Source organism: Chanos chanos, chromosome 5 (assembly GCF_902362185.1).
Source record: "Chanos chanos chromosome 5, fChaCha1.1, whole genome shotgun sequence".
Lineage (NCBI taxonomy): Eukaryota > Metazoa > Chordata > Actinopteri > Gonorynchiformes > Chanidae > Chanos > Chanos chanos.
Window position 1 is genome coordinate 24,295,108 of NC_044499.1, and position 22,397 is coordinate 24,317,504.

General features: G+C 41.5%; 1 protein-coding gene across 1 annotated transcript; it reads right to left on the bottom strand.

The window, feature by feature from the left end:
• Window positions 1-3,842: 3,842 nt before the first annotated feature.
• On the bottom strand, window positions 3,843-20,522 carry wrnip1 (WRN helicase interacting protein 1). The gene is made up of 7 exons (XM_030774814.1): window positions 19,893-20,522; window positions 16,693-16,887; window positions 14,536-14,780; window positions 7,227-7,450; window positions 4,961-5,116; window positions 4,467-4,546; window positions 3,843-4,180 (listed from the first exon to the last, which is right to left on the bottom strand). The coding sequence occupies exons 1-7, from the start codon at window positions 20,520-20,522 to the stop codon at window positions 3,899-3,901; spliced, it is 1,812 nt and encodes a 603-aa protein (XP_030630674.1). The 3' UTR covers window positions 3,843-3,898.
• Between the last annotated feature and the right edge of the window lie 1,875 nt (window positions 20,523-22,397).

Below are 22,397 nucleotides of genomic sequence, written 5' to 3' on the forward strand. Positions count from 1 at the left end.
AGTGCAATGCAGTTATCCATATAATATTACAAGGTAAATGAGCTCGTCAAATGAGCGACCGCTCATTTGAAGACAGTTTGCACTAGACATAGCTTACTGCTGCATCCATGTGAAAACAGTAAAGAAAATGAGTGCTTAACAGGAAGTTCAGGGTGAGGACAGGGGAGAGGCGAAGTTTGGCTGTGTCCGAAATGGCATACTACATACTACTCGCATACTAATTATGACGTAAAAGTAGTAAGTAGTATGCAGTACGTGAAAAATAAAAATTTTGCAGTACACGACAGTTACCCGGATGATGTACTACTCTGGCGAAAATTTCTAGTATACATCCCGAGCTCACTTCGCCGACTACTGCATCCCGTGAAGCAACACGGTGATTTCCAACTGTCAAAACTTTTTAAAAACATAAGCTTCTGGTACGATACTTTGACATTTTCCATCTGGCAACAATGACGTTAATCCATAAACATCTAAAACAATGTGGGTTTGTCGCACTTAACACTAATACAGACAGTACATGCCCTTTGTGAGCACAATATAAACATGGAAACTTTCCAAGTAGGGAATAGAAAACATTATGTATATATATGTAAAGGTATGTATGTAATTCTGGACAGACTCAAAATGGCTGAACAAATCAATTGTAAATTCATGGTTTAAACGGATGGGCAAGTGAATGCTTCAGTGTTCTTCTCCAGTACTTTGTTCTGCCTGAAAACTCTGTACTGCAGGTTTTCAGTGTAATTTTTCAGGCAAAGCTGTGCCATGGCTGGGAGCTACTATGTCCTACCAAGCCCAGCAAACCTTTGCATCTGGGGCAAAAGTGAGATACTTGCCTGCCCTTGTTCTGGGAGAGGATCCTTGGAACACCTTATCAGCTGCCCCAAAGCTCTTGGAGACGGGCACTATTGCTGGCGCCATGAAGAAGTGCTTAAAGCAGTCGCTGAGAGTGTAACCACAGCCATCAACACCAGCAAGGGCCACTACAAGCCTAAGACCGTCATGTTCCTCAGAACCAGAGAGAAGCCCTACCCAAAACCCAGAGCAAAGTCTGGTCTCCTCACTACTGCCACCAACTGGCAACTGGAAGTGGACCTGGACAAGCAGCTGAAGTTCCCAGCCCGCATAATGTCTGGTCAAAGCTGTGTTGATTTTATCATTGTTTCAGAGTCCACCAACTGATCATGCTGAAACTCACAGTGCCCAGGGAAGAGTGCATGGATGAGGCTAATGAGAGGAAGTGCACAAAGCACCAGGGGCTTGTGGAAGAGTGAAGAAGGCAGGGCTGACAAACTCGCTGTGAGCCTGTGGAGGTGGGCTGCAGAGGATTTGCAGGGCGCTCACTCTGCAAAGTGTTTACGCTACTGGGCATCACTGGGGAGGCAAAGAGGAATGCAATCAGATGCGCTACTGCAGTGGAGAAAGCTACTAGGTGGCTTTGGATCAAGAGGACAGATCCATGGGTGAATGCTGCTGGGACGCAAGCTGGGGTCTGATCAACCCCGGCTGGGTCGCCTGGGCGAGGGTGTCTGCTCTTGAAAGACCCAAAACACCCAATGACCCAAGGTTACATCACTGATGATGTGTCCCAGCGCATATGTCTCTGGTTTCAGAGGTTCTGCATCATGTAAATGCAGCAATGATGACGGCTATAAAGCGGGAAATGTCAAGCGACCGTGTAGTGGAGATCCATCGGCCCCAGGATGAGATCTGTTCCCTAGCAGCTGAAGTTCTGGTGAAAAATGTCTGTCTGAAATGGTGGGCAGAAAGATTAAGTCCGCCGTCAGACATGCTGTTCCCAACAGATGCCTCTGCAGAGTCAGAGTCGTCGTGCAGCAGCGACGAGGAAGAAGAGGACAACTCTCCCAAGACACGCACTGCCGTGGAGGAGAGCCCGTGCCCTCCACAGACAGAGGACAAAGAGGAGGTGAGGAAGAGGGGATGGTTTAAATTCAGATTCCCCAAGCTGAAGATCAGCAAGGTAAGCAGTAGGTTTTTTTTCAGCTGAATTCACACTGAGGTATTTTCTGTGTGTCTGTATTTGAGCAGGATTCAGTTTCATAGAGAAATGTGAAGAGTTTCACACCAACCTGATGCCCTCTGTCTATATACAGTTATGTTCATCCTGTTTTAAACTCTCTTTTTTCCTTTATAAACAGAAATCACAGAAGGCTGGATCCTCGTCCAGTGAGAACAAGCTGACGACACCAACGAAACCCTCTCTCACTCGGAAGATTCTTCGTCTCTTGTGCTGCTGTTAATGTGCAGTGCGTCTACCCCCACATCTCTAATAAATGTCTCTTCTACAACATCGTGGAGAAGAATCAAAGCCGCCCGCAGAAGGAGGAGATACAGAAGAAGAAAAGGGGGTAGATATGAATTAAGATTCAAACTGAAGATCAGGGAAAATGTGAGCAGTTTTTCATTTTCTTTTCTGGCCGACCTTACACTGAGGTATGTCTTTGTGTATGCAGAATTGTAACTTTACAAACATGATGAGTTTGATATCAGCTCTTTGTACATTTCTGATTGTTTGTTTTTTTTTTTCCTCTCCTTTTTCCCATAAATAGAAATCACCAGATGCTGGGGCTTGGGCAGCAGAGAATGCCAGTGCTGCAAAGAAGTCTGGGAAGATGTTCCCTCATGAGTGGGAGGATTCTCCATCTCCAGTGCTGTTGCTCATACTGTCAATAATCCCTGATGATCCTGCAACCAGATTCTTAATAAATCTTCAACCTTATTTACTGTTTTTCTGTCTGTTTTTTTTGTTGACTTGTTGAAAATAATATTGTTTACTGTACTTATGAGGATAATGCCTGTTTTATACTCTACCTAAACTTCATAAATCTTTCAAAACCCACCCTCTGACACCAGTTGTATGTAGAATGGGGTCAACAGCAGAAAAAGTGTCTCATTTTGTGGGTTTCCATGTCCACTCTGTAAAGCAATTACCATTATACCCAAGAGCCACCGCTGATTTCCTGTTAAACTTTCAAGCGTATAAGGCAAGGACAAGATGTCTGTAATGCACAGTAAGTGAACCAAAGGGAGAACTAGAAGATTAAAGGAGTTCTATATGAAATTAATAGTAAAAAAAAAAACAAAACAAAAAAACTTTGATACCACTAATAAGCTGCCGAAACCAACATATTTTATTTAAAGAAATGATTATCACAGCTTCAGGTGTGAATCAGCCTCAGCATGAACAGGTCACTGCTATAAAACAGAACTGTGAGAGGAGAAAAGAACGTAAATGAACGATACAAAACATGTTAGCTGCTTGTGAGGCACTTTAAAAATGAAAATAAGGGCAAACAACGTTAATTCAAAGTTGTTGACCACTGTGCATCCCCTTTACAAAAGGCAGAGGTAAAGGGAACAACACATCACATAGGGAGTTCAATCCATGCAGTCCAAACACTGGCAAACATCACCAAACCACCTTCTCTCTGTGTCAGATCTCATTCGTCTGTCAGTCACCAAGAAAAAAAGCAAACAAAATTACAGCTCGCTGAAAGTGCAGGGTGTGCTGAGCGTGATGTTGTGTAGATATACTGCCTACCAACAAAATACTGGGTAGTACCAGTTGGTGGGTGATACTGCCATGCCAGTTATGATCATATTGATGCTGGGAGCACAATATCATCTATAAAGAAGAACAATTTAACAAGCTGTTACATAGAACAATGTAATTAAATAACCATCATTCATAATAGCAAAGGTGCTTGAAGAACATATTATTTTTTACTGTAAAGCAGCTGGCCATGAAATAACAAAAATAAAGTGACAGAAAGCTAAAAGAATGACTTCACCTTACAAGTGCAAAGAAAATATCAGTGTTCAGATAATGCAGCCCAAGGCTGCATTTCCAAGAGTCATCTCTAAAAGTGAGAGATTATGGGTTAGAAGGGGTCCAGGTGAAGAAATTCACGCCCCGTAGTTCATCTGGGAGGTAGTCCTGCTCCACAGGGCCGCTAAAGTTAGGGTTGTATTTATAGCCTTTTGAGTAACCGAGGTCCTTCATTAGTCGGGTGGGAGCATTTCGCAGGTGGAGAGGCACAGGGGGCAGCGGGCCCCGGTGGCTCCGTAGACATGCCTTAACATTGTCGTAAGCCTTGTATACCTCCACTGACTTGGGCGCTCTGGCAAGGTATATTACGCACTGAGCTAGAATCACCTGCAGGGAGAAAGAGAGCAGCTAATGAGCAAAACAACACTCCTGATTCACAGTTAAGAAATACATGACTCAAAAGAAATGGAATCATAATATAAGACCTTCGCAAACTGAATTAACTGGTACTTTAAGAGGCAGCTTGATAATCAAGGCTAATGTATGAAATGTACGAAAGAAAAATTTCTAGTGTAATATCTTATCTGTCAGGTAATCATTTGTCACATGAAGTGTGGCACTGTTGTGAGACTCATTCCTTTGTATCCATGGAGATGGTCTCAGCCAATCATACCTCACACTCTGGCATGCCAATGAAGTGGCAGGCCTGGAAGGCGGCCACGGCTTGCGTGAGGGCTGCGGGGTCGGCCAGACCTGTGGGAACATGTTTGTCAGGTCATGTGATGTGGCAAACATGGTTTAGCTTGAGATAATGATGCTTGCGTGTATCTTTTGCTAGAGATAATGATGCTTGTGTGTGTCAGTGACACAAGAGGTGTGTGAGCTCCGTAAGTGACCAGAAATGGAGACAAAGACAGTGAGTAACAACATTGGAGCCTAATTTCACTCCTGTTATTCCATTAACTAAAATGGCTAAAACATGGCATATTTTGAATCTGTCCAGCTGACAGCAGTTTATGTTTTTTTAGGGAGAACATATCTTTGGGCTTTATGGCTGAAACACTGACTGCTGAGTGTGGATCTGTGAAAAAAACTCAACCCCGCCCCCCCCCCCCCCCAACAATAATTACCAAGTGAGAAAGGTGTGAAAGAGATTTTCACACTCACCAACATCTTCGCTGGCGAAACGGACCAGGCGGCGGGCCACGTAGAGTGGGTCTTCCCCTCCCTCTAGCATGCGTCCCAGCCAGTAGAGGGCAGCGTTCTCATGGGAACCTCTCATTGACTTATGCAGGGCTGAGATGCAGTTGTAATGCTCCTCTCCTTCATGTACACACACAGACACAAACACACAGACAGAAAGGTGAACATTTCAGCTGTGAGCAAACACAGGTGTGCACGCACACCAATAACCACACAACAACCAAATAAACACACTATATGGAATAACACAAAGAGAACATAGGTCATGAGCATGGTGCAGGACACAGGACAGTCTATCAGACCTGTCAATCAAAGAGAGGGCAGGCAGAGACAGGGAACACAGTAAAAGAACAGAAACAGACATACAAAGCCTCAGTGATGCATACAGTTAACTCTTCATCTTGTGTGACACAAAGACTAAAATTTATAACTCACTCTCATGGAACCTTGTCATTGCCATAAAAGAGACAACAGCCACTATAGTAGGGATACAGCAAATCTCCTTCTTACAGACTGTTATGTAAGCGGCCATTATTCACCCTGTTCTGGGCTATGACACAGGTGTTATCTATGGAAGGATTAATGTACAGCTGACTGGTTCCTCAAACAGGACAACAGTTGGTTGTCACAGTGACAAGCCCTTAAGGCTGTGTCCTGAACCATTTAAGCAGAACCAACAATTTCTACGCACACTTTCATGCCTTATCAAATTGCGTGTCTTAAACAGACAATTTGAGGGGTAAGAAAAACACTGCCACTATACATGTCCAGTTTTCTTTCACGTACTGTGGTGTGCAGGATTGAGAGATAAATATCACGTTACTGTTCTCTGGATGAAGGACTTTCCACTCAACTGGCAAAAAACTTTTTAAAAATGAGACTACAGTGTGGAAAAAAACATCAGGCCTCACTCACCGTTCTTAAGAGGAAATTTATTCTTAAAACCCAGTTACACAGTTTCCCGATATTTACCAATGTTTTCTTATTTGGGATTTGTTCTTAGGTAAGAACAGAATCTAAGCACACTACTTATGCTAATCTGAATGCTGACATGTTTGTAAAGAACAACTGTTTATTGTATTCTCTTCAATTCTGCAGTTAATATTGTAGAATTTAAATTACAATAACATTTTATCATTATAATATTTTTTTTTAATTATTCATGATTTTACAAAGCATTATGGTCTTTAAAATAAATAAACACTACACTAACACATCATCTAACACTCCAGAATGTAGTGCATATTTATTCATACTTTTGTACAATGAACAAAAAGAGCAATATGAGAATATAACAGGTGATGGAGACTGTTATGAGTGAGCAGTAGTTTTACATACACTACTAACGGGTTATCCCATCTGAAACCAGACAGGTTGTAAAGCAGGCGTGTGAGAATCAGTCAGTTTTACTTTTACATATGGATAAATATTAAACTACCTGGACAGAGCAGAGTAGGCTTCGCTCCTGTCCGATACTTTCTGCGTGTTGCATTGAACCATTATAGTGGGAACAGAAGTTATGGCTCAAGCTACTTGTTGGTTGTTAGAAAAGAACTCAGAATTATGAGAAATAAAGTTAGAATTGCAAGGGAAAAAATTTGGAATTTTGAGAAAAAAAGTCAGGAATAAAGTTGGATTTGTCAGAAATAAGGTTGGAATTCTGCAAAATAACGTTGGCATTCCGAGAAATTAAGTCGCAATTAAGCAAACTTTTTTTTTAATGTGGCCGAAATGGGCTTCCATAGATTTGTGTGTGTGCACACGGCCCTCATGCCCTTTTATGGGGATTGGCAGGGCGTTTACCTGTGCTAATAAGGAACAACTAGCATGTGCTTCCAATTTACGATGACAATGAGATTCATCATTACAAGAACAAAGATGCGAACACTTCTGCAGATTAAAAATACGTCATGAATCAGATGTAGACTTTTTGTTAGGATCTTTCTTAAGAACAAATTTAAGAAAAAACTAAGAAAAGATATTGGTGAATGAGACCCACTGTACTTTTCTTTGAGTTATAAGTAAATTTTGTGTTTCTTTTCCCTTTAATTTTTTTCCCATGCTTGTGTTTTCACACTCATCTTTGCGCTAGGTGAGCAATACGCTGCCACTGTCCATGTATTTTAGTCTGTGCTTCTTCCATTAAAGCTTCTGGACTCTGGGTTCTCCGTGTCCAGTTACAGGGCTAGGGAGGGTGCTTGTTAAACAGGTCTGACAGGTTTGAGCTCACCAGCTTTGTCGTAGAGGATGTGCGATCTCTGCAGACCTTCTTTGACGTGGTCCTCCTGGATGAGGATTTCAGGTGAGGTGCCATTGGGTTGGGATGGTGCAGGCTGGACGGCGGCCACCCGGGCCTGCACGGCCAGCTGCAGGCCGTTAAGGCCCACACGGGCATCACCGTCGCACAGGTGGGCAATGGTGTCCACGGCTTTCTGCTCGATGTAGACCTGCAGGCTGAGGGAAAAAGAAAGAAACAAACAGAATACCCCAAACTAATTTAACAAATAAACAAAATTACAGCTGAATGTTAATTTTCCTTCATTTCAGAACTAAACCAAAATGTTTCTTTGTGAGTTCGAAAAATCTTTTAACATTTCATAAATTGTGTAATTTCAGTTTAGTAGAATTCAGGCTGTCCCTATATGGCTGTTATCCTGGGTATTTTCAAATTGGTGTGATGGGGATGGAAAGTCATACACTTACAAAAAAACCCCTCAAAAAATATTTCATTAAAACTCAGACTTGTGGTAGCATAAACAGACAGACCGAAGTTCAGTTAAAACACTCCAAATCCAAAAAGGAGGTCTCGGTTTTGGTAAAGCCTGCTCCTCGGTAACTCCATAAATATCACACAACCATAAACCTAGTCCAGGAAGGTAATGCTTTCTTGCACATTTAATTACACAGTCTGTCATTAAGCCCTCTCCTAACTATGCTTTCACAAGGAGTTAAATTCTGTGAAACGAAACGACCCAAACATGAGCCTCTTTAGCCCCGGAGACTCTGAGCTTGTGCCAATGGCTCCAGACCAGGTTGGCCTGGCTGATTTCACTGGCCTGGGCTGAGGTGTCAGAACTCACTTCAATTTCGCTGGGGCAGCACTCAGGCCCTCTGCCGACATTCACAGCCCGTGTTTTCAGGGGCTCGGGCCAATCATCTCCTGTTATTTTCACCATGTCACTTTGGTTTCCACTAGAGATAGGCTGTGTGACAGCACAGACAAATGGTTTCCCCTTTGTACGTATACATTTCCTTCACCAACAAATGGAATAACAGGGTGAAAAAACAGAGACTTACATTCATTCTTTTTGTAAATGGGGGGGTGGGGGTGGGTATAAAGGAATTGCTTAGTCTAAGTTTAGTGTTGTCCAAACCCAATCATGCTGTCTGTAAGAGGGCAGGGTTGGGTAAACTGAGGTTCTGGTGCTCATCACAACGCAGGTGATTATAGTAAAACATCCATATTAAGCTGTACCTCTGAGATATCTTTTCCCTTCCATACACAATATTACAACCTCTCACCCTGAACAGTGTCTGTGGACTGGACCACACTGACATGCTTCACCAGTTTCCCTGGTTCCATCTTTCCCTCACAATCCTAAAATGGCTAAACAGTTTCTTGACATGTTCATTTTACTGTGAGATAGGGTTGAAATGTTCAGATTTACACCGCTGTATGAGCTAATGGTCCTCTCAGTTTGGAAATCTCTGGCAAACAGAACATGATTTAGCCAGGTGGTTGTTTAAAGGAGCTAATAATAATAATACTAATATTAATATTGATATTAATAATCTTATTATTATTATTATTAACAACAACAACAAGAGCCGGGGGCGTTCCGATATTATTGGTCGATATGAACTAATTGCAGATAAATTGGTATCGGCGTTTATAAAGGCCGATACATGACAAAAAAAAAAGAGACGGAAGATGGCCGGAAGATCCAGATCGTCCAACCATATTATGACATTCATGTCAGCCATGCCTGGTTTTGCTGTAACGTGAAAGCCGGTACAATCAGTCAAACATCAAAATTCCATTTAACATTATGGTAGTTGAATGGTGTAGACTATGCTGTTGACAAACTTGATTGTAGGTTTATTTATGAAACAGCGTGGCAGCCCTAGCGAGTAAAGAAACAACATTCCTGTCATTTCTCCCTTGTCACTTCTAAAAATTCTCTGGCAACCTCGCTTATAGCAGCTTATAACACTGTCCATTGCTAATCAGGTCACCGACAAACCTAACTAATGCCATGAATATCAGTGGACAACTGATAACCTTAATGGGCGATTAAACTGTAGTGTTAATTTAATTCTGCCTAAATGAAGCAATGGTAAATATATCTGCGACTTGCATGTCTGTGCGGTCGGTGCATTGGAAATTATTAAACCAGAGGGGACATGTAAATAAACATGAGCTGAACAAATATCCAACACAGCTTGGTTGCCAAAAAAAGTTATCTAGCTTCTCTTTCAACTGTGTAGTGTGAAATCCCAAAGTCACAAGTCCTTGATATGACACTACTACAGTATTACATGCATTCAACAGCAGCGTTTATTCGTGGTCACTGTATCAATTTACTGCATTATTTATCAGAACATTAACATATTTTGTTGTACTTTTGTTCAACGTACTATTTGACAATAAAACATGTTTACTTTTAAACTGCATTATGTTGCTGATGACTCTTAAATAACCACACATAAATGTTTTTTTATGTGTATCTTTGTTCATGTTAAGCGTTTCTTAATTAAAAAAAAAAAAAAAAAGAATATCGGCTGATTTATCATTATCGGATTTTTAAATAATCAAATATAGAAATCGTCTGAAAAAATCCTATTTCGGTTGGGCTCTAACAACAACAACAATAATAATAATGAGTACTTTTCAAAGGGATCTACAGTGTCTACCACTTGTCAAAACCGCCAAATCCTACATCCTCTTACTAGAATCTACAGGACCATAACATTTAAAAGAGGTTCATTTTAAAACAGGTACGAGTAAACTGATACTAGTCCTGAGTAGCCTCATCCACTTGGGCATGTTTAAATGACCTGGTAATTGTTAAATGACTGCTAACTGCATGGCTCATTTCACGGTAACTGTTGGCCAATTTTGCCAATGACATTTCTTCTTAAGAGGAACAAGGGAAAGGCCGTTACAGCCATCTGGAAGTACTTTCAGGAATATGTGCATTATGTGCTTGGTGGACAAAAGATTGGATTCACTGAAGATCATTTGGTTCTTAGTGCGATGCGTATTTGGGCTCACTGGTAATACTTTCCTGGGACCTCATGATAATAGCCTTTGATGTTTTATACAGTTTTGCCTGAAAGGGGATCAGAAGAAATAGCTAATCCATTTAATGCTATACTTTGAGCAGGTATGCTCATCCACAGAGTTTAACCACCACACACCAAAATATCCCTCCCAGCTTTAAGCCAATGCTCTGTATGGCTTTCTGAATGTGGTAAATACTGAGGGGAGCCTGGCTAAACACACAGGGCCTGGCTACTCACAGTTCCCCAAGACTGGGCTTGAAATACGACTGTTTTCTTCCTCCGTTACCTTGGAGTCGAACAACAAATGTCAACCTCTAGTTAGCTAGTGAATAATCTGGCAGTGTAAAATTGCAGGTATAAAAGAAATGTCAAAGGCCATGCAGCATGAAACTAGAAACATTTTTTTTTGGTATGTATTGATATGTCTGAATGCCTCTATTAGCATTAGCATGATTTCACATACATTCTTCTCAGTTCATTTGATGTTCCAGTTTCAAACACAGTATTCTTGGTTTTGTGTTTTTTCATAACCATGCATCAGATTTAAGCCAGAATTCCATTAGGGGGGCTAAGAGTAGGCCACTGCTTGAAGAGTAAAAGCAACAGACAAGATTTAGGAGACATGCAGTGGATATAATGTATCTGAGAACCATGGAGAACGGCCAGAAAAATGACTTGTCCAACCTCAACCAAGAGCAACTCTTGCTTCTCAGCGGATTTTTCCGGACATGGAGATGTGGCTATGTTAGCTAGCTCACCCCGCTGGCTCTGGGTGTTCCATGGCTGTGGCGCTGGCAAAGGCAGGAGCAGAATAGGGTGTCCTTCTGAGCATCGAATAACTGCCAGTCTCCTCAATCTTGTTTCCAAAGTGAGGACAGGGACACAAGCTGGACCCCTGCCAGGGTATCCAACTGGGTCACATCTCTTTGGGTACTTTACCTCACCCCCTTTCATTCTTAGCAGCCCTGCACTAATGGGTAAACCATTACACTGCACCGGCACTTGACTACCATACTTGACTACCAACTCATCTGTACCTCTGGGGAGGGAGACAGTATGGCTTTTCAAACCTCCATTTTTAGTGATGTATCATTTAGTGGTATTTTTAGTATTAAAAAATGGTGACCGCTGAATGCAAAGCCTGGGTCTCTTTTAGGGAGTCTGTTTCTCTTAATTTGTTCTGTCAACATCATATTAGGTCTGCGAACCAGAGAGATTACAGAGGACTACATGCTGGTTAGAGATTTTTCATGGCTGATTCCGATTGCCGTTTTCTTTTTTACAAGAAAATGGGACGATTCTAATACTGATTTTTTGCTTCTTTTTAAAACAACAGACAAGAAAGAAAGAAAGAATACATGAATAAAATGTTTATTTTCTCTTCAACAGGCCGAATTGTCCTTAAACAACTGCGTAATGAGCAAAACAAAGATGCTACGTACATGTAGCATCAGCAGTTGTTTTTATTTTAAATTATATTCTATAATTTCAAGATTTAAAGCAAAAATCAGAATGGTCTGACTTTAGCTTTGTGAAATTACATTGACATAATTTAATTTAAGATAAAATAAAATGTTAATCCTACAAAGAACTATACTGCCTTTAGTTGGCACTGGTCATTACTTTGTTTATGGCTTCTCTTTCAACAGCGTATATAAGTTCTTTGCAAAAAGAGGCATTTCAGATTTGTCACAAGCTAGTTGGTTTCTTTTCCTGTCTGTAACAATGGTTGAGTGAGGGGTGAAGCTTTTGCATGTTTAGCATTATAAAGTCATTTAAGATACTCATCGTGTTCTTTTGGGTGATGCACTGTTACATGTCCTATCGAATTTGTTGTGCCGAACGTCCTCTGTGTTGAACTTTTCCTCAGCAGGCATTAACGTCCTCTTAATGTCCTGTTCACAGACTTCGTGATAGTTTCACACAAATGACATTTTGGGAAATGATACCAGTGCAGCTTGTGTGCATGGAGCGTACATTTCCGGAGCACAGATTGGCCTAAAGAAACAGAAAACCGGCCAGATACCGATTTCGTGTTAGGAGCAAAAACTGTCCAGTTCTGATTGATGGTCGGTCGACTGGTGCATCTCTAGTATTGGTCCAGTTGTTTAGAACAGTAGAACCCTGCAGCAGGATTTGATAAATGTCTGAGCAGGACCACTACGCAATACTCCACTGAACCATTTCCTTGTATTTCCCCTCAAATATGATCAAAGTTGAACTAAAATTAAAAATACACGTCTGCCTGCCACTTTCACTGCTCACATTACATTCACATTAAAAGTAACTATGTACATAAAATTTCAGAGCTGTACTTTAGTATATAACCGTGTTTTACTGTGGCATTTTTAAAAAAGTACAAACAATATACTATACACTGAAAATAATCTCAGTGGTCTATACTGCGCTAGTGTCGACTATATATGGCATGTCAGTGTGAGCATTGGAGATGGACTTTTCCTGTACTTTATTTTCAATTGCTTTTCAAAGAAATCACACAAAAAGAGAAGAAAACTGGCAACTTTTGGGGCAAAAGCCTACAGTGAAAAGAGAGCTGACTTCTTTCCCTTCACTGAAAAATAGCTCCCTCAGACTAAACACAACCCTGCCTGTTAAAAAACAGTTTTGAGGAGGTGCTTAGTGCAGTAGGACAGATATTTAGTTCAGAAAGAGAATAAGATTAGACTCTTAAAACTCAGAAACCGATACAAATGATGTTGTCATCATTAGAGGACCATACAGGGCACAGTTACATATTTTTGTTATAAGCAATTTCTTGTTTGATTAGTAAAACTGCCATCACAAAGCACACCATACACCTTTCTCTCTTTCTTTCTGTTTTTCTTTTTTTTGTCATCTAAAACTCAAGCATATCACTGGAGTGGAGCTCCATAAATTACCTATATGAAATCATGAAAAGGAACTTCTCTGTGGAGCACACATGCACGCGCGCACACACCAGATTAAAAAACAAACAGAACAACAACAGCAAAAAAAGCAGCCTGGACTGTAAACCATTACTGCCCAGATAAAGGAGACTGTACCACTTCATTCGGGCAGTCTGGTTTCCAGGCAGCAGATTAAGAGTTAAAGGGGAGAGCAGCAAATTAAGGGTTAAAGGGGCAGTTAGACAGTTTACTTTGCTCTGGCTGAATAAGCTGCATGGCGTTCCTTAGGAGGTGATACCAACAGGTAGTAAAACTCAAAACCAGTCCTGCAGGCAGATTCACTACCCACTGGGCTCGCCAAGTGGTTACAGGGAGAAGGGTGTTTGGGTTCGAATGGGCAACCAACACGAGACACACTACACCAGCTGTCCCAGTTGGAACATCCCTGGGACCTGCGGCCAACATTCCTGGCGCTGTTCTGTCAACATACATCATACTCGGGTAACGAACTATCACTCTTTTAATTCCGATCGGGTGAACACAGAAGTCCTGCCAGGTACTTCAACGCGGCATTTTGTACTGATACAGGGGTGGATTTTTTTTTTAACTGTTCTGTTTCTAATTATTCTGTTCTCTTTATGGTACATTTGAGAAGGCCATCAGGCAAATTTTTCCTTATTCGTATGTGAATAAGAAATCTACGTTGAGTCTGAAATGACAGTTATAGGGAAGACCAAAATGTGCAGTCAAATGCAAGTCCAGTGTGTTAAAGTGAGAAACCTTTTTGAACCAGTGTGGCTATTTTTTTTTTTTTACGACACACTAATGAACCAGTGTGGTGATAAACATAACTGTTTCAGCACATCAGTGTCCGTGCATTAACACATCACTGTGACCCAGACGGATTAAACAATCTGGTTGCCTGGCTTAGCAACATTCACCATAAGCACAGAAAACATTTGTTTACAAAGATACCTATTTATCTGGCACGTAGTAAACCCATCAGTTTCACCCAGTGCCAGCCGTTAGCAGCTGTCTCACTTCAGAGCCCCTCCTCCCCCAACCCAACATTGCTCCTTCTGAATGTTATGGAGCAGAGAGGGAGGGAGGGGGTTCTGGATGAGTGCCAACCAATCCCAAGCCTGCCAAACTAATTAGCCACCTAAACAAAACAGTGGAGGTGGGACCAAAGTGTTAAATGACTTTGCGCTCAGCCAATGAGGATCTAAGACCAAGCTTCCGGGTGCCATGCGGGGTTGGATGGAATTCCACACAGGCCGTGATAACAAGGCCACTCTCCCTGCCAAGAGGGCACTCGTACACACATACACACGCACGCACACCTAAACACACACTCATACTTACTCCGACTGGTGAAGATCCACTGAAGCTGAGGGTCGTTTGCTCAGACCATCCGTCGGTACAATCTGTAATCCCAGAAAATTTATCGCTCGCCGGAGGATCAATCCCATAGCTTCCACTGACAGCTTCTCCAGCACCAGCACCCTACAGCGGCTCAGCAGAGCACTGTTCACCTGGAAGGAGGGGTTCTCCGTGGTCGCCCCGATCAAAGTGACTGTTCCACACTCCACGTGTGGGAGAAAGGTGTCCTGAGAGACACGGTTGTGGGGAGAGAGACAGAGAAAGACAGAAGAGTGAAAAAGAACAGAAAATGGGAGGCACAGAAAAGAAGGTCCTAAGCATCCCCAAAATGGGAAAATATCAGGGGTAAGTGAATACACTCCTCTACAAGACACATGTTACTGAGATGAAATGATATTTCATATTTGTTTATATAGGGCAAATATCAGTTTGATTTGTCCCTGATGGGACAGAGAATGTAAGGTAAAGTAAATAACTGCTATACAGTAGGTAGAACTGAATATAACCATTAAATGCCTAGTTTATAATACTCCAGCAAGCCGTAAAAGGAAGTGACGACTGTTTGAAGAGCCAGGCAGGAAAAGCAAGGCAGACACGAATGCTTATGGTTACAGGACCTTTCCCCAAGACTTATAGCCAACTACTTATGAACGCAAAGTTCTCCCCCTGTCAACTGGGCAGTAATGAAAATGAAATGTCTGCTGAAAAGACGGAAAGGAGAATGCATAAAGCACGCCCTGCATGACGAGATGTGCTGTCTCAATGGGAGTGGGGTGCTCCATCCATCAAACCAAGGTGTTAAAATGATAACTGATTTAACAGAATGGCAGATGTCCTGTCTGGAAAGTTACTGATGTAGTGTCTTACATTTTTGCCACAACTTTGTGCAAGCTTTGACTTATTTTTACATGAAAAAATTCCTCTTGGTGCTTGGAAAAATAGCTTTGACTGATAACAGATTTCAAAGCCACAAATTGCCAAGTTCCTAAAGTATAAAGTATATGAATGAACAGAGCAAAAGGCAGCCATATTAAAACTGAGAAAAGTACAGACACTGATTCATTTAACTGCCATGAGAATGGAGGAACGTAAACATGGTTTGACTCTTACAGTCAGTCGCCCGAAACCTACATTTACTGCTCTGACTAAAAACCCAACACTCTCTTTCTCACAGATCAAATCAATTCCATTCCAGTCCTGTGGCCTAAGAGACACATATAGAATGAGACTTCCAGGCTGCTTAACTTTGTCTTCATTGAGTGATATTTTCTCTCTTGTAAGCTAACTGTTTTTCCACACGCCGCCCTCTTAGAAGTAACTATTCTGGTATGGTGCAAGGCCTCGTCATTTCCAACGCTATCCTCCATCCATCCTGTTGTCTCTTTGTGACAGGGATACTCATTCAGATACCTAACCCAGTAGGGGAAAAGAGAGTAAGGGGACTCCCTGGCAGCTGTATTGTTCCAGTAATTATAATCCAGTGTGTATTTTCAGATGGGTGCTTTGAGAGTAGTTAAAGCCCTCTGCAGACAGACTGTTCAAGCAAATGCATGTGAGGTGACCCTGCAGGGCACAAAGGAGTGTCCACCATAAAACACACGTGTTCCCTATAAAACCAACCAAACACTAAATATAGACTAAAGACAAAGCTTCAAGCCCGTTTGGCATTTGATACTGTATGTCTGACAGAGACATCACAGACCTCAAACTCCAGCAATAAATCAAGAACCAGAAGAGCAAAAATGACTCACAGGACTATCACGTCTCTGCATGGTGGGAAACATTTTGCGCTGAGGACAGCTCTAAAAACAGGACTCATTGAGTGCTTTGCTGCAGGGGATAGGGTTTGGTCTTGGGTGTTTGTGAGTAATCTCAGCACATCACTTAAGTGTTAATAGGAGTTGATTAACCATCCAATCACGTTCTAACACCACATTTTCAGAGGCCCTGAGGTGACTGACTGAGAGTCTGCTGTAAACACCCAGAGAAGGGTCAGTTAACAGGGATGATGATCATGTGTCTTAGAGCACTGTCTATGCTGAAAAACAATGAGATATCACACTGTATTAGAATAACTGTCATCTTTCTTTTACTGACATGTTCTAAAAACGTGTATGCTTTGGAGAAAGCGTCTCCCACCTGCTGGGACTTGTTAAAGCGATGTATTTCGTCGATGAATAAGATGGTCCTTCTCTTGCAGAGGCGAAGCTCATTCTGGGCTTGTTTAATGACCTCTCGCACGTCATTGGTGGAAGCGCTGGTTGCAGAGAGTGTCACAAACCGTGCCGTACCTTTCTTTTTACTGCTGCTGGCGATAATATGGGCCAAAGTAGTCTGGGGACAGCAAAAAATTATACAAATTTTTTCAAATATCTAAAAGACTGTCCAGTTATTTTTATTCATTTATTTATATTTACGCTTTACAATTTCAACAATCCAGACCAATGACTGAAATGAACAAAAAAACATACATAACAAAGCATGAGGGGAAAAAGACTCTTTGTTAAGCAGGGCTACCAAACATACTTGAGCTCTGGCCATCATCCGGGTTTAGAATATTAATAAACAGAACAGATCAGTGAGAACACACTGATGGTTTAGGATCTGATTTCCAGTTAGAGCACAAGACAAAGCACAAGTCGTTACAATTTAACTGTATTGTTGTATTACAGGTTTTGTGTGTAAATCACCTAATGCATATGCATAAGCCTCTGTGTGTGAGAGAGAGAGAGAGAGAGAGAGAGAGAGAGAGAGAGAGAGAGAGTGTGACAGAGTGAACAACATGACCTGATTAACTTTATTTTTCACATGGCCTTATAACTGCTGATGAAGCCAACATAAGTTCTACAGAGTCTGAGTTATGGAAAAAGGTCTAGTTTGTCATTATCCCTGTTGACAGGCGGCATAAATCTCCATAAATGTTCTTCTGTAAATCCCACAGACCAAAGCTATAAACAGCCAAAATAACTTATGAAATCAGACTCCTGACACAGGGCCTTGTCCTAATTCAGCTGCCCTGTCCTGGTTCTCTCTCCCTGTGCTCTCATCACACAGTCCTTCCAAAGACATCTCCACACAATCTAGCCAACAAGACTACCTTTTCACACAACCTAGCCAATAACATTTCCTTTTTGGAAGATTTCTTACCATTAATGTTGGTATATACATTTCCAGTGAGTGGCACTGATTCCATAAATACAAATCATGGGGCCTTCCATACTGACCCATCCTTACTATTAACACTCCAGAGAATGAATGCACTCAAAAAAGGCAAAAATGTTCTCCAGAAAATAATTTCAGCTGCTACAGAGGTTGTTAGAATCATAGCAGCTGTGAACCATGTTGAGTTTCTGTCAGTACCATTTAAACTATATTAATCTGCATAGTCATCTAAATTCTCATTATTTTTATAAGTTCATTGTTTTTATACAGTAAATCTTGTAATTGTGATGGAGTGATGCTTAGGCTACACGTGTGGACTCTTTGTTCACTATCTATAAAGGAACAGTCAGTTTCACCTGCATATGGGTTCTATAATTGGTTAAAATTATAAATTACGGCATGTATATTTGTTTTTGACTGCTGAAAGCAATTTTTTGGCTAACTGGACTGCTCTACCTCATACATTGACATTTTGACAGACAGAGGCAAGATGCAGAGGCCTCTTAAGCCCATACACACAGGCAGTAATTTCTGTGGTTAGAGACTGCACAGACTGGACACAAATAACTTTTCTCTCACTAATCGGTTCTCCAAACCTCATCCGCATGGGCTGGGCTGTGTTTCCAACACAGACTCAGACAGTGCTCAGGACTGTCTGCCTGGGAATGAACCACCCAGGGCCATATTCAGGGTGTAGTGACAGGCCTAACACACAACTCCTTAAAACTGGAATACAAGGGCAGGACATAGACACTAAGGGAAACCACGTCCACAGCATACGTGCTGCACATGTTACCTCTAAAATCAAGCATCAATGACAAATCCAGGTCATATCAGAGATGGGAGAGTAAATAGCAACATACAGAGTAAGCAAAACTTGAGCGGCCCCCTTTCCTTTGGAAAGACTGCCAGTGTGCGCACGCTTGGGAGCAGTGCCCTGCGTTGCCGTGCCAACAGCCTCTGAGGCTGGGTTACAGCTTCCACAGCTGCTGCAAGGCTTTCTGGGCCTGGAAACTGTTTCACTGTGTAATGTGTACAACCAATGTCACACCCTCTCTTCAGTGGAGACAACCAAGTCCAAATAAATAAAGGCTGAGCTAAGATAAATGTCCTAAACATGTCAACAAAATCACTGCCTCCTTTTCTCACTCATCTCTCTCGAGTATGAGGTTATGAGTAATGTGATAACAGTTATACAAAGTGTTCTGGTTGCCTTTGAGGTTTGTACGCTTGTCAGAAGAAAACATTTTGCTACCTGGTCAAGAAGCAGTGCGATAGCCATCTCCACAGTCAGGCTGAGGTTCCCTGCTATGATGCCAGGGCAAACTTTCCAAACACAGAAAGAACTGTTTGAATTCGCTGAATCTGCCTGGTTTAACTTCTGTAGACTAGAGTACAACTCACTAGATCACACAAAACAGAAATCTGAAAACCCAATGAGAGGACGCTTTAAAAAATAAGCCAAACGTCAACAACTTTTTTGAACTAGGTCAGTGACCCCATAAACATAATAGTTAGGTGACCCTAGTAAACATTCGGTTGAGTCAAAGTAAGTATTTTACCAACCAAACCTTAAATGATCAATTTCACTATATTAAATAGCCATACAACATCGTTTCCCCCCTCTGTACTTTGTTGTGTTATTATTCAGTCACACACGGAGTATTGGAAGTCCAATTACTTCACACAATCATTATATCCTCAATTAAATCTTTATAGGGCACTTTTTTCAGTGCTGAAATGTCTTTCAGTTTTTGATGTTCTGTGTTAATTTTGCATTACAATAAAACATATTCAGGCTTGACTGATATTCATATTTTAATTCGTTAATTTACAATGTATTATTAAGGGCCATGGTTACGTCCCCCTTTCCGTTTGTGGACGGTAGAGTCTAACAGTCTGTCTTGCTTAACAAATCATTAAGGCTACTGAGCCTAAATGATAAAACTGTGGAGCGAAGAAGGACAGACAGAATATATTCTTTTGGATTTAATAATACTTTTAAAACCAAGCTGCTTTGTTCAGTATTTTCACGGTTGTATTGCGATCGTTTTATTGGACATTGGACTTGTACTTCATCTTACTGCAATAGCATATCATATTACCTTTATCTTACTGGATAAATCCTAAATTAATTTTGATCAATTAAGACCTCTTAAAGGGTTCACAAACCAGACCTTGCCACATCCTGGCGGACCCCAAAAGATCAGCGATGGTATTTCCTGTGACTGTAACAGCGACCGGAGTAATGTATGTTCTCCCACAACTTTGTTTTGGCCAAAGTACTCCTCAAGAGTGCTTGGCCGCATTTTTTCCGCTAAGGGCTTATCGATATTTAGCAATGCCCTTGTCGACGGAGCAAACGTAGTTTTGCTTGACATAGGCTTAATATCCCTCGTGCAAGAAGCTATGTCCGACACTCGCTCCTCTTCTTGCATATTGCCATCGTCTGGTGTAGTGCGTTTTGTGCCTTGGTCAATTGAGTTTAACGTCGAGTTTTTCTCAAGATGTCCAAAACCTTTCGGCTTGTTCTGAAAAACTGGAAAAACGGGAGCAGACCGACTCGATTTCGTGGCTGTGCCCGGCGCCTCGGAACTTGCCGCATGGGCTGGACTAGATGGAACTTCTTTAGAAATGCGAGATTTCTTAGAGGGTGGTCCACTCTGAGGGAAGCTTTCTGGTAACGAGGGCGCACCTTGATTGTCATTGTTTTGCAAACACTTATCCAAATGAGCGTTGATGATAAAATGCTCAAAATCACCTGCGCACACAGGGCACTTCACAGTGTTCATCCCCGATTCCGCCATGTTTTTATTTATTTCGTTTTTGGCGCCTTACGTCATGACGCGTCGCATACCACACAATATTTATTCCTGTAGAGATTTTGATACGAAACCGTTATGGTTAGGCATGTTTATTTTGGTCAAATGGTAAATGGCAGAAAGATTTCTCACAGTAACTGTTTGACTAACTTGACAGTAACAAACGATGTTAAGGTCATGAACTTTAAATGAATTCTGGGTCTTGTAGTAACGCACCGCAATAGCTACTACAGTTTCAGGGTTATTTTAATGTAATGTGCACATACGGTAGTAGTCAGAGTAAGAGCAAGAAAAGGAACTATCCTGAATAATCAAGTTAAAAACTGCCAAGGAATTTTGTCTGGGCCGTGTAAAATAATTAAGTCTCGGGGAAAAGATGTCCTGTTTATAACATGCATTAATTGTTACTTCTTGTTTTAATTCACATGTTTTCTATTACTTTTTTTCCCTCTTACTTTTTTGGATGGTTCAGGTCGGACAAAAAGCAAAACAATGAGCCGACCGGACAGGGAGTTTCAAAGAGGGGCCCGGACTCATCCCCGCCGTTGAAAGTGGCCAGGCTGAAGACCGTGCGTCAGGGCTCTGACAGTCTGAGTGTGGGTAAACTAGCCTTCTTCCACTACCTGGAGAGGGTGGAAACCATGCGCTGCTTCTGGGAGCTTAAACACATAGAGCTCACTGAGTACCCTGAGCAGGTAGCTATACATTCACGCTTAATTTTTTTTTTACACACTCCGTGCTTGGGAACAGCTACAATCCGTCACAGTTCGCACCATTCAAACAATGTCATTTTACAGGACGGTTAATTTCCATTTTCTTAGCAGCTCATTCATTGTACATCTCAGTTGAAAACACCACGCTTCACTCATATGAAGTCACTTCAAAATGTTAGAAAAACAGGGGGAAAAAATCAAAGTTATATATATATTTGTTTATGTATTTACTTTGTGTGCATTCCAAACATATAAAAAGTCCACAAACCACCTGAGTCATACCCTGGTTGCCGATAAGTGGCGATAAGAAGCACTGTACCGCCCTCTTGTGGAGGAAATGATACAAAACAGGTATTGGATGATGAACGGACTGGAGCACAGAATAGGTGGGTCCTATATGAGCCCAGGAAAGCTGATGTTGGAGTGGCTTTACTCCGAGGAATGCACAGAATTACAGAAAAGCATATAGCTTTTACACCAAACTTTCACAAATTCTTAATGTTCGTCAAGTCCTGAAGCTGTAGTAACTTCAGGTCTTGTAGTAATAGCATTTGTGATTGGGACTAAGGTAGAAGGCTGTCTGTGGAATTTTATTCTCACTACCTGACACAGATTTCCATTTCATTACAAAATTTAAGATGTGTTGTGTCGGCACCACATCTTTGTTTGAAATGCATTCCTTGCGGACTGTGGTTTGAATCTCCAGCCTAGTAGCCAATGCAGTAAGGTAGTACTCCCCCATTTTGGCTCCCATTTGGGATTTAGTTCACAAATCTCACACAGTTTAGGTGTCACTGTCTATGACAGTCCCTCCCATATGTACTGGCTGGTTATGTACACACCTAAACAATGATCAATGAAACCAATAGCCAAAGCTCAACTCCATGCTAAAAATGAAGGAGCGCTAGCTCTGTTCATCCCCAGGATTACCGTAGTGTATTTTGGTTCTCTTATGGCCTTTAGATAATACACATATTATTACAAATCCTGTAGACACTTCTTGACAGTACAATGTAACCTTGGCTTTTGACCCTGAGTAAGTGACTTGCTATAGCTCAAGTTAGCTGTAGAGATTAGCCTGCAAAATTGTGTAACACTATTAAAGATGTAATCTTAATTACTGTTATGTAAACCAGTAAGGTTAGGT